The 12,740-nt window shown below is 52.9% G+C and overlaps 1 protein-coding gene across 12 annotated transcripts in view; it reads left to right on the forward strand.

Moving 5' to 3' along the window:
• JAKMIP3 (Janus kinase and microtubule interacting protein 3) overlaps positions 1-12,740 on the forward strand; it is a 158,901-nt gene that overhangs the window by 70,501 nt on the left and 75,660 nt on the right. For all 12 annotated transcript variants that reach the window (XM_054435496.2, XM_054435494.2, XM_054435497.2 and 9 more), the window contains exon 3: positions 10,241-10,738. In XM_054435496.2, the coding sequence (XP_054291471.1) occupies positions 10,241-10,738 (498 nt within the window). The remainder of the gene's footprint in view (positions 1-10,240; positions 10,739-12,740) is intronic.

The raw sequence follows: 12,740 nt of genomic DNA on the forward strand, positions 1-12,740 counted from the left end.
AAAAAAAAAAAGGACACATTAGGCAGGTGCAGTGGTATGCTCCTGTGGGCTCAGCTACTCGGGAGGCTGAGGCGAGACGATTACTTGAGTCTAGGAGGTTGAGGCTACAGTAAGCTGTGATTGTGCCACTGTACTCTAGTCTGGATGACAGAGCGAGACCCTGTCTCTAAAGAAAAATGATTAAAAAAAAAAAAACAAAAACCCACAGCTGCACCTGCTCATTTACATATTGTCCTTGGAGCTGACCCACAAAACCTAAAATATTTACCATCTGGCCCTGCCCACGTTCCTTCCCATCCTGCCATGAGTCTCTCCTCTGTAGGATGGGGATGAACACAGCCTGTGGCCTGAAGGGGGGAGTGCTGCTGAGGCTCTGGGGCACAGCTGGGGGAGAGTCTCGCTTCTGGGATACCAGAAGGCCAATGGCATGGGGACACGGCCCATTTATGGTCAGTAAATGTGCGTCCAGCACCTGCTCTGTGCCAGGCACCCATAAATCCCAAACAACAATGCCCAGAGGCCCAGACTCACTGCAGGAGCACAAGGTCAGCGTGCTAATGCCCCCCCTGAAAATGGGGAGTTGCCCCAAATGGAGAGACCAGGCTGCACGGCGAGCCTCAGACGTGGCTGTCATCTTCCCTCTCCGCGTTTTGCTGGTGGAAGAAGAGATGACTTGTCAAGAGCCCAGTGAGAATGAAACCCTTTGTTTTATTGAGTAAAAATATAACAATTATCTTTTTTTTAAAAAAGAGTCTCACTCTGTCACCGTCTGGAGTGCAGTGGTGCGATCTCAGCTCACTATAGCCTCCACCTCCTGGGCTCAAGCAATCCTCTCACCTCAGCCCCCAAGTAGCTGAGACCACAGGTGTGCACTACCATGCCTGGCTATTTTTTTTTGTTTTTACTCTTTTGTAGAGACTGGGTCTCGCCATGTTGCCTTTGCTGGTCTCAAACTCCTGGACTCAAGCGATCTTCCTGTCTCAGCCTCCCAACGTGCTGGGATTACAGGGCTGAGCCACTGCCCCCAGCCAATAATTATCTTAACACAAGCACCACATGTGGACATCCCCAGTTTTAGTCCCCAGTTCTCTGTCCACCCAATTACAACAGCATCATGTGATTTTTTGTGCAGTTTTGCCAAAACACATCCATCTGCGACGCCCCGAGGGACACACGCTCCTCGATGGTCAGCAGGCCAGGCTTGCGGGCTCCCCAGGGGCCAGCAAGGGTTCCAGGGCCGGCGTCTGAGGGCTGCAACCCAGACCCGCTGGGCACCTTGCGGGGCGTGTTTAGTTGTACCTGGAGGAGAGGATGTATCCTCTTAGCACAACGTGCAGAAGGCACCGGAGGAAAGGAACGGAGAAGAAGCCTGTTTGCCTCAGAGCTCCTCGTCCTGGACGCCCTCGCCAGAAGGTTCATGTTATGGTTTCCTGCGTAAGCGATCTAAGCCCTGCCTCCTCAAGCATAACTGACAGCATGCTGGATGCACAGGCAGCGACTCCCTTTTGCCAAGTGATCACAGCGCCTCTTGGAGTCAGTTCCACGACTCCAGAACGAGCAGCTGGCACAAGCTCGTTCATGTTATTCGCATGCCCCACCATGTCGGGCCTGTCGACGGCATCCAGGCTGATTTGATTCTCGGCTGATACTGTAGCCGTGTACCTGGGTCTTGGACTTTATGCAAAAGAACTCCTGCAGGAGACGTTCTTGCAAGCCAAATTGCTGGGCCAGAGCTTGTCTGTGTTTGCAGTTTGACGGTGACGTCCCCAGGGCCCATGGAGAACAGAGAGGGCCCTTCAGGGAGATCCAGCTGGCTCCCACGGGCAGCTCCAGGAGCCGGATTCGGGCAGAGTCCTTGCCGCTGGCTCACACCGGTGGGAAGGTGCTGGCTGCTCTGGGACCACTGTGGTTCAAGATCATGGCTCGGCGTTGCTCCTTCCTGCAGACCTAGTTAGCCTGGCTTAGCCAAGGACTCTGAAATATTCTCATCTCTGCCAGGGGGTTCTTTCTAGGCTGGGGTTTTCACACCTCACTATGCAGCAGAGCCCGGACCTTGGTCCTGCTGGAGCAGAAGCTGCTGAGAGGCATGGGGGAGGCATCGAACCTGCCCAGGGCCGCTCAGCGTCTGCATCGTGGACTTGCCCTCCCACACCAGCTCCTCTGGCCAGCTCTGTCCCTCTCCCAGCCCTTTCATCCTGCCAGTCCCAGGGGACAGTGGATTTCCAACATTAAAGGTGTTTCCAGGAGATGCAGAAAATAATTATTCTTTGTCTCCTCAACTTCCAGGGTCTGCAGCTAACGGAAGCAGGGGTCTGGAGAGGAAAAAGGACGGGTGGGACACAGGTGGAGCCCCAGACGAGAGAGCCCCTGGGCCACCAAGACCCCAGAGCATTCTCTGACCCTGCTCCTACCTCATTAACTCGTCCCTCCCCTGCCTCCTTGTCCCACCCCTCCCCTGCCTCATTCACCTGCTCTTCTCCTACCTGGGCCTGTCTCCCACTGGTGCCTCCAAGCCAAACCTGGACCTTCCCAGCCAAGCGTCATTTAAAACATTCAAGGCCAGGTGCAGTGGTTCATACCTGTAGTCCCAGCACTTTGGAAGGCCGAGGCAGGAGAATCACTTCAGCCCAGGAATTCGAGACCAGCCTGGGCAACATAGCAAAACCTGGTCTCAACCAAAAAAAAAATTATATGTATACACAAACATACACATACACACACGCACATATTCACGCACATATATCCACACACATATATATACACACACACATATATGTACACACACACACATATACACACACACATATATTTTAAAAAACTGGGCATGGTGGCACTCACCTGTAGTCCCAGCTACGTGGGAGGATGGCTTGAGCCCAGGAGGTCAAAGCTGCAGTGTGCTGTGATTGTGCCACTGCACTCCAGCCTGGGTAACAGAGCAAGACTGTCTCAAAAAACAAAATTTTTTTTTAATTAAAAACATTGGAGGTTAAAAAAAGATCATGTGCACACAGAAAAGAATATGGCAGACAGGCAGCTAGGCACCACCCACAATTAAAAAATGACCTCATTTGGGCTCAAATATAAGCAAATTAGAAGCTCTCCGCCTGGCTGCCTGCCCTTGTTCCTGCACGCCCACAGAGAGGTCTGGGTCCCCCTGTGTCCAGGCATCTTCCTGGCCTGAGAACTACAGTGAGAGTCTCACAGACGGTAGCGAGACCTCAGCTCATTGCACACGAGGGCCCTGAGGATCCTGAGGACCCTGGAGCCTCCAGCCCCCTTTCTTCCAGCTCCCACCGGGGCTTTCTCCTCTCCCTACTCCATTCTATAAATGGAATATCCCATCTGAGTTGACCTTCGAGTCTTCCTGAGTGGGGAAGGGCTTGAGGCTGTAGCTTCTGCGTGGTTAGAAACAGGACCATGGGAAGCCTTCAGGGGCTCCTGGGCTCTTGCAGCTCCGCAGCTCACACAGCATCTTGGCCTCTACCACGAAAATGTGGGGATTCTTGATTTGCAAAACACTTGCATAAGTCATGGCCAAGCAGGGAAGAGAAAATAGGAATTCAGTCATTACAATTGGCAGCATCAATGCTTGTGAAGTCTTTACTGTGTCCACGCGAAAAGTAATATCATCATTACAGCCCCAGGACAGGAATCTAACTAGACCTGCAGCTGTGGAACCGGAGCCTCCTATCTAATTTCCAGCAGATCCAGATGCCTCAGAAGCACCTGTGGGGGAGAATCCAGTTCTGGACCTCAAGAGCGAAATCAATGGCCGGCCAGAGGATCCCTTCCCAGAACAGACCGACCCTGCCCCACCAGCCTCCTGTAGCCTGGAGGGGACAGGCAGCCCCCAAGCCAGTCTGGAATCCAGCTGTGCTCTGGAAGCTCCCACAGCCCACTGGTGGCCAAGGCGGCATCTGGTGCCCTTCACCAGCTCAGGCACAGGCAGGTGCCTCCGGGCTGCTGGTGCCTCCAGCAGGTTCTCAGCCTTTGCAGCTCCCAAGGCCGGATCCCAACGTGGGGCCCACCGATAGATGGGCTCAGCCTTCTGTGCAGTTTCCCTGTGGTTATGTGAAGATGTGCTCTCACGTGGTGATTAAATCCATTTACATTGAACAACTGAGGGAGGGGGAGCTGCTTGTTTCTCTGCCACAGTCCTGGGCTGCCGTGCAGTGGGGAGCTCATCTCTTTATCAGGAATCATCAGAATTCTGCAACTGCATCATCACGTTTTGCAGACTGTGATTTTCAGGGTAAAGAAGGTCCCTGTGAGTTCTGGAAAAAGCATCTTGGATTTCAGTCCAATGGTTAATCGATCACCGAGGAAAACTTGAGCAGACTGAGATTTGACAACTCAAGAATAAAATGATTTAAATAAAAGCTGACTCCTCCAGGTGCCAGCCCTCTGTCGGGAGAGAGATGGGACCGTTCCCAGTGAAGAAGGGGAGGGCTCTAGAGGGAACCGCAGGGGCGTGAACTCGGCCTTGTCTTCAGGAAGGTGCAGCATGGGCTCCTTTAAATCAGGGAAGAGCCATACATGCCATGAGGATGTAAGTCACCGTGTTTTTGTCGTGGACACGAAAGCTCCAGCTCTGGTCTGGGCACAGCAGGGCCCCTGATGCCTGTTCTGTTTGGCCACTGCCCGCCCTCCCGCAGGCTGAGCCCCAACTCTTGGAACTGTACCCTGGATGAGGAAGTGCAGGGAGCAGAGAAAATTCACGGCAATCACACCTTTCGGAGGTGCCCGGAAAGTCCTACAAGATCCCAGCTCTAACTGGAGGGCCCGCCTAGAGGTGGGAGACCCCATGGAAGCTCCCGCCTCCTGCCCCCACAGGAAACGTGTCCCGGGCAGCTGTGCCCCTGCAGACCTGTGAAGGGAGGTGGCAATGACGGGGACAGGGGCCGAGGCAAGGGGTGGCAGAGCCAGCAGACATGGTGGGTGGTGCTGGGGTCACTGCTGAGGAAGTGGCCTTGGAGCAGAGACCCCCCCATGAGCACAGGAAGGTCCCAGGGTGGGAGGTGGCTCCAGGTCGGGGGTGGCTCCAGGTGGGGCTAGAGCCCAGGTAGACATGGGGTGAATGGGCATGAGTGTGACCTCGAGCACTGGGAAGGCCAGGGCAGGTGCAGCCCTCATGGGGAGGGTGCAGAAGAGGTCAGCAGAGGTGGCCATGGGCCCTGGGGGCCATGCAGGTGTGGGGCAGGAGGGGTCCTAGTAACCTAAGGTCCACATGGGGACACTTTGGAGGGAGAAAGGGGGTTACTGATCACTATGCTGGAACAACAAGGAAAGCCAGCCTCCCTGGACCGCTGGGCATCCCACGTGGCAAGGCAGGGAGCTTGGGCCATGCTCCAGGTACAGCCAGCAGCCTCTGGGAGCCTTAAAGCCAGACATGACCTAACTTCTATTTGCATATTATATATTGTAAATATATTTATATATTTAAAATATTTTGACGTTTTAAACATACCCTCTGGCCGCTGTGGGAGGGGCTGAGGGGAGCAGAGAGCAGTGGGAGCAGCTGTTCAGAGGTCCGTGCCATGGCTGAGGGTGGCAGCCGTGGAGGGGCATGTGGCAGAGGCACCAGGATATGTGGGCAGGCAGGGGTAGAGTCTGTGGGTGGACGGTGTGTGGAACGGCTCTGGGACACGGGGAGAGGAGCCAGGAGGTGTGGGCAGGCGGTGGTAGAGCGTGCGGGTGGACGGTGCATGGGATGCTCCAGGTGTGGGTCTGAGCAGCAGTGGCCGGGCCACCCTTTGCTGAGGTGGCATCTGGGCGAGGATGATGGGCACTGGGGGCCGGAGGACGTCAAGGACTCTGCGTGGGACAGGGCACCGTGGAGCCTCTCACCAACATCCAGGCAGGGGCTGCCATGTGGGCGGTGAGCATAGGTGACCACTGTCCCGCGGGGTACACGGGCCTCAGGTGTGGGAGCGGGGTCTCCGGGTGGTGGGAGATGCTGCCCAGAGAACAGTGCGAGGGGAGACGGGGCTGGGACCTGCCCTGGGCACTCGGCTCATCAGCTGGGAAGCCCAGAGAGGGCAGCGAGGGGGCCATGCTCTTGGACTTCACCCACCTCATGCCTGCTTCCAGAACATTCCATCCCACCTCTGTTCTTTCTGGCTGTTAGGTTTTAAGAAGGGTCTCTTATCCTGGTTCCTTATTTTGTTCAATTGTATTCTTCAGTGTTTTTGTCTACAAAGTCCCGCGTGGCTGTGTTTTCACAGAGATTTACATGAGTGTGTTGCATTTAAAAAAAAGTCTCCTGCCTTCCCCTGGGGACTGTCTTCTTATTACTGTGGGTACCTGAATGTTCTGAGCCTATAGAAGTGGGGAAATAGTTCCTGTGAAGAGTCTGGGATTCGGATTCTCCTTGTCCACAGCCACGTGTCTCCTTGGACAGGGCAGCTCTCCACCTCCCCTCGAACACAGGCTCACATGGTGGAAGTGTCTGACTCTCGGCCACCGCTTCTTGGTCAGCCTCCTGCTGCCTGGCTGCGAATCCCCTCTCTCGCTCCCTCTGTCTTTCCCTTCTGCCCCCTTTGGCTGCTCCATTCTTTCCTACTCCTCAGAAAAAAATAGTTCTCATCAGAACATGCACAGCTAGGGTTTGAAAGACCGTGACCTTCCCACTTTCTAAAGCGTGACTTACTGAAATGTACAAGAAACACACCTACCTAGTGACCAGGACGCTGTATATCCCTGGTCTGAAAGCAGCTGTCACCTCGGTTCAGGGCTCACTAGCCAGTCTTGGCCTGCTTTAGGGGATTCAATTTGCACCTCCCAGGATTCTGTGATAAAGCTCAGGAGGTAGATGATCTGTGAATGGCCAAAAGCCTTAGCAGTATTATTTAAGGACATGCAAATCAAAACAAAGTTGAATGCATCCAGTTGCTTTTATACACGGCAGATCCCTGTGGTCGTTGATTGGGTGGAGAAGTGATGCCCTCAGAAGCTGCTGGAAGCCTCTCTGCAGGTGCCTTGGCCACCAATGCATGGCCCTGAGATGCTGCCAGGCTTCTGTGGCAGTGACTCCACTGTTAGGAAAAGCGGAATCCAGTGGATACACAGGGTGTCAGTTTTAGCTCTGCTAATGATAAGGAACAAAGCGGCCACCTGGCTGTCCCGGCCTGAGGAGACTGCTAAGGATGTTAGGTTTTATTTACGCAGCAGACTGCCCTGCAGCAATTAGAATCTTGTTGAGGAAGAATGTTTGCTAATAGAGGAACTCCTCATCATAGGGCTAAGAAAAGCCTGGGAAAGAGACAGCGGGGCTTTGTGGAGTTTTCCTTTTGAGGAAAATCTGTGCCTGTACCAGGTCATGGAGACACTTTCCTATGTTTTCTTCTAGAAGCTGTGTTGTTTTACCTTTCAATTTTATATCGGAAACATACCAGGGATTGATTTTGGCACATGATGTAAGTAGGGTATGACTGTAGATATGAGATGGACCTGGCACCATTCACGTAAAAAAGACTTTACCCACTGCACTGCAGTTTCACTTTTACAATAAATCCATGGCCACGTGTGTGAGCCTGTGTCGTAGACAGTGTTACTGTCCCGTCCTTCACCTCTCCCGGGAGGATGCCTGTGCCATGCGACTTTGCAGAGCTTTGCTTTGTTCTGGCCAGTGCAGCAGTGATCTGGGCCAGGCCCGAGCCCAGCCCTCTGTGTCCCCTGCTTACTCCTTCACCTCTGTCCTCTCTGTGAAGAGACTGTGTCTAGACTAGTGGCCAGTCCCAGGAAAATTGCTACGTGGTAACCACTGAGTCCAACCTAGGCCACCTGACTCCAGCTGAATGCTAGACTTATGAGAAAAAATGAATGGTTGTTGCTTCTGTGTAGCATGGCAAAAGTTTACTGATTATTTTTGAGACAGGGTCTCATTCTGTCACCCAGGCTGTAGTGCAGTGGTGTGATCACAGCTCACTGCAGCCTCTACCCCCCGGCTCAAGCAGTCCTCCCACTTCATCCTCCCAAGTAGCTGGGACTAAAGGTGTGCATCACCGCACCTGGCTAATTTTTTAATTTATTATTTTTTTGTACAGACAGGGTCTCACTGTGTTGCCCAGGCTGGTCTTGAACTCCTCAAGCCATCCTCCTGCCTGTGCCTCCCACAGTGCTGGGATTACAGGATGAGCCACTGTGCTGGGACAGCAGAAGTTGGCTGTTAGTCACGGTAGCTCCCTGATAGTCTGTTTTGGATTCTATTCTGTCTTGGTTCTTTGCATTTCCATCTACATTTTAGAATCCATCTGGAGATTTGCATTTTTATAAAACCTTCTATACATTGAATTACATTGAATCTATAGATCAATTTGAGGAAAATAAACATGTTTATGATATTGAGTCTTTGGGTTCATGAGTATGATATATTCTTCCATTTATTTAAACGCTTTTAAATTTCTGTCAGTAACACCTGGTAGTTTTCAGCACAGAGGTCTTGGGCATGTTTTCTGACACGTATTCAAAAGTGTTTGTTTTTTTGATACCCTTATAAATGTTACATTTGATATTTTCATTCCTAATTATTTGCTGATGATATATAGAAATCCAGTGATTTAAAAAATATTTGAATTGAGCATTCCTCAATGAATTCATTTCTTCATTCATCCAATCTAATGAATACATATTTTTCCAGGATATGGGAAAAGTATGGTGAGTGGCTGCTGTGATCAGGCGAGGGTGAATTATGCATGAAGTGTTAGCTGGTGTGGCTCCGATTCCATAGACACTTCCCCGAGCTGCCAAATGCCAATCTGTTCAAATCAGCGCTGAGCACTGTTCATACTACACAGCTCTGCAATCAGCTCCAGCACTGGCAGGTCACTGCGATCACGGCCAGGGGTCACCCTGGCGGGTCACTGCGATCACGGCCGGAGGTCACCCTGGCGGGTCACCGCAATCACGGCTGGAGGTCACCCTGGCGGGGCACTGATCATGGCTGGGGTCATGCCAGTGGTACACTTCTGTGATCAGAGGGGGACTCTGGGCCCTCTGCTACGGATGGGCTGGGATCCCACCAGCAGCCCAGAGGAGGCCTCCGCACAGCCGCTTGTCAGAACGGCTGCGCTCATCTGGGCCCTTCTAGGCGCCACAGCCCTGATCTTGCACTCTAGTTTTCTGCATTATCCTGGAGTCATCTCAGGGGAAGTTACGGCTGATTTAAAATAGAGATGTTGACCTGTGACTCGGTGCTGGCAGGACAGGACTGGCAGAGGAGGTTGGTGTGTTCCTCTTCAGCGTGTCATTCACGTAACGGAAATAGTCCTTAAATAGTTGTCTCCAAAGAGGACCCCAAATTCTAGAGCAATTGTTGGAGGTTAGCAGAAGATAATTTCTCTGGAAATAAGATGTAAAGAAAATGTCGTTTCTAGTAGAAATGTGGTTTGACTAAAAGCTAACTCGTGAAAAAAAAAAACACGAAAGGACGTTTGTCCATTTCATTTAAGATTCTATCAACCTTGGAGCAGCCCTGAGGGCTCAGCCGTCCTCCAGCTCCCACTGGAGCCGTGAACATTTGGCGACGTCATAAATGAGTACGGCCGTGTCCAGCCATAAGCGGGCATTGGGCCGGATGTGCTGGAACCTCCTCGGAGCGGGAGAGCAAAGCCCTTGGCAGCAGAGCCTGGCCCATGGCAAGCAGCGGTCCCGGCACTGTGGTCTGAATGTAGGACCCCCATAGCGTGTCCTCCCCTAACCCCAGACAGGGCCCTTGCTGGGCTATTTTGCTTATTAGAAGTGCCTTTTCTCCATGGTTTAAAACAGTAACAACACAGTCTCAACTTCTGGAACTTATTTTTGATTCAGATGCCAACAATTCTCATGAATAACAACTGATAAAACCTTTCAGCGCGTTACAGATTCCGGTGGGTGACCTCAGGTTTGCCTGAACGGTACCTGCTGCTCAGGTGTTCAGTAATTTTCAAAAAAATCTTCCCCAAGTGCACATTCAGATGTGTGAGTGTCTGCATCATGGACGCTCCCCACAAATACACATTCAGGTGTGAGTGTGTGCAACATGGAAGCTCCCTCCAGTACACATTCAGGTGTGAGTGTGTGCAACGTGGAAGCTCCCCCCAGTACACATTCAGGTGTGAGTGTGTGCAACGTGGAAGCTCCCCCAGTACACATTCAGGTGTGAGTGTGTGCAACGTGGAAGCTCCCCCCGAATGCACATTCAGGTGTGAGTGTGTGCATGGCCGGAGCTCCTGCCACACTCAGTCTCGCTGTTGTCTTTCAGGTCAGCAAAGTGGAACGCGAGAAGAACCAGGAGCTGCGGCAGGTGCGCGAGCATGAGCAGCATAAGACTGCGGTCTTGCTCACGGAGCTCAAGACAAAGCTGCACGAGGAGAAGATGAAGGAGCTACAGGCTGTGCGTGAGACGCTGCTGCGGCAGCACGAGGCCGAGCTGCTCAGGGTCATCAAGATCAAGGACAACGAGAACCAGCGGCTGCAGGCACTGCTCAGTGCCCTGCGTGACGGCGGCCCCGAAAAGGTCAAGACCGTGCTGCTGTCCGAGGCCAAGGAGGAGGCCAAGAAGGGGTTCGAGGTGGAGAAGGTCAAGATGCAGCAGGAGATCTCCGAGCTCAAGGGCGCCAAGAGGCAGGTGGAGGAGGCGCTGACGCTGGTGATCCAGGCAGACAAGATCAAGGCCGCGGAGATCCGCAGCGTGTACCACCTGCACCAGGAGGAGATCACCCGCATCAAGAAGGAGTGCGAGCGGGAGATCCGCAGGCTGGTACGTGGGTGGGCAGGGGTGGGCGTGGGCGAGGGTGCAGGTGTGGGCTCGGGGAGCACACGGGCAGCACCTGGGCAGCTCTGGCTTCACCCCCCATGACATTCTCAGCACAAGCTCCTCATGCCACCCCTGTTGGTTTTGAGGACCCTAGAGTCATGAGACCACTAGGAAAGGTTCACATCCACAGTCAGGCCCCCACAGGGCAGGCCAGACTCTCACCTCCCCTTTTCCACAAACACCAGCTCTACTTCCTTTCTTAACTTGGGCCAGAGCAAGAAACCTAGAAATCGGCACTACCCATCCACACCGCAGGGTTCACGGACACCTCTTCTTAGTGTCCTGAGTCACACCTGACACCAGGCAGGGCTCAGTGTTTCACAGCAGGAGTCCCACACATCCTCATGGGGGGACTCAGAGGGAATTCTCCAGTTGAACTCACTGGATCCAGAGAGGCAAGACCAGGAGGCCCCAGGGGGTGGGATGGCCACCAGCTGCCCTGAGGTCCCCGTCTCTGCAGAACCGTTGCACTTGGGCTGGACCAGATGAGCTGCCGGTTTGTGGATCAATGAGGTCTAATGTTGGCAACTGGTGCATCCTAATAGCTGCAGAGACCTGGGCACCCATGGCAGGCACCAGTAGAGTCGATGTTCTCAAAGGCCTGGGGTTCAGCTGATGAGAATGTCCAGGGATTGCAAGGGACTGATTGCACCCGATGCCCCTTGTCCTTTGGAGAGGAGACTGTCTTGTGGTTTTGGGGGAAATGGAGCTCTATCTTAGAGGTGCGTGCCCCAGCCCTGTGCCTCTTCAGGACCCGGAGCCCCAGGCACCTCGGTGGGATGCAGTGGTCTTTCCACAGGGCGTGGCCGTGCACCTGGGGCAGCCTCCCTCTGCCTGCTTCCCGGGGCCTCTGGTCTCCAGGGATGGCCTCCAGGCTGGACCAGCAAGTGGAACTCCCAGAGAGGGGCAGCCACTCTCCACACCTACATATGACCTTGCCACGGCGTACACATGGGTGCCCCCAAACACGCCTAACCTGGGTGATCCCCTTCCTTTCCAAAGTGGTCCCTGTTCCAACCTCCCCTACACCTCTTCACCCTGTCCCGAGCCATATATCGATGTCACCTTAGCAACCCAAGGACCTGGCCCAAGCCAGCACTCGTAAGAACCGGATGCTTTCTTCGCATGACGTGATGCTTGCTTTTCTGTGCGGGGAAGGAAGGAAGCGTTGCCACTGTCCCGGGAAGGTGGGAGGGACAGGCGGCTGCCTCTGTCCAGTGCCACACGACCCTTTCATTTGTCTTGGTTGGATTTGATGCTCTCAGTAGAGGAAGACAGCTTTTTTCTTAAGTAAAGGCTGGTAACAGAAACCAGCAGTTCCCTGTCATCCCCTCTCACCCCCGATCTGAGCCCCAGAGGCAGCTACTCACAATTCCTCTGGCTGATTCTTCTGGATTTTATTTCAGATTTTCAAAAGCATGCTCCAACTTGTGTCTTCACTCTCCATCCTCACCAGATCTCTCCCTCCATACAGGCTTTTTTTTGCAGCCAGGGGCAAACTGGTCCTAAAACACACCGAAGTGCAGGTGTGTTCCCTGTTCTGTGGGTTATCTTTTCCTGTTCTCAACAGCATCGTGTTATGATCTAAGGTCTTAAATTTTAAAGTAAAACAGTCTAATTTGTTTATCTTTCCCTTTAAGATTGGTACTCACTTTGTCTTGTTTAGGAAATCTTTTGATCCCAAAGTCAGGAGGCTTCATCTTTTAAAAATGTTATAGTTTCATTTTCCATACTTACGTCTGTAGCAGCCCTTACTTCAAAGACCGTCTCCCCCTGTCTCACAGCGCCTGTCTCACAGCGCCTCTCTGCCAGATCGCACCTGTTCTTACAAGAGTGGACTTTCTAGTGTGTCATCGTCAGTCCCTTCTCCGCCCTACTTTGTAGTAATTATTCTAGCTTTATAAAAAGGCTTCATTTCTGGAGTAGCACGTTCTCCTGCTTTGTT

This window comes from Pongo pygmaeus, chromosome 8, assembly GCF_028885625.2.
Source record: "Pongo pygmaeus isolate AG05252 chromosome 8, NHGRI_mPonPyg2-v2.0_pri, whole genome shotgun sequence".
In the NCBI taxonomy this organism is placed as follows: Eukaryota; Metazoa; Chordata; class Mammalia; order Primates; family Hominidae; genus Pongo; species Pongo pygmaeus.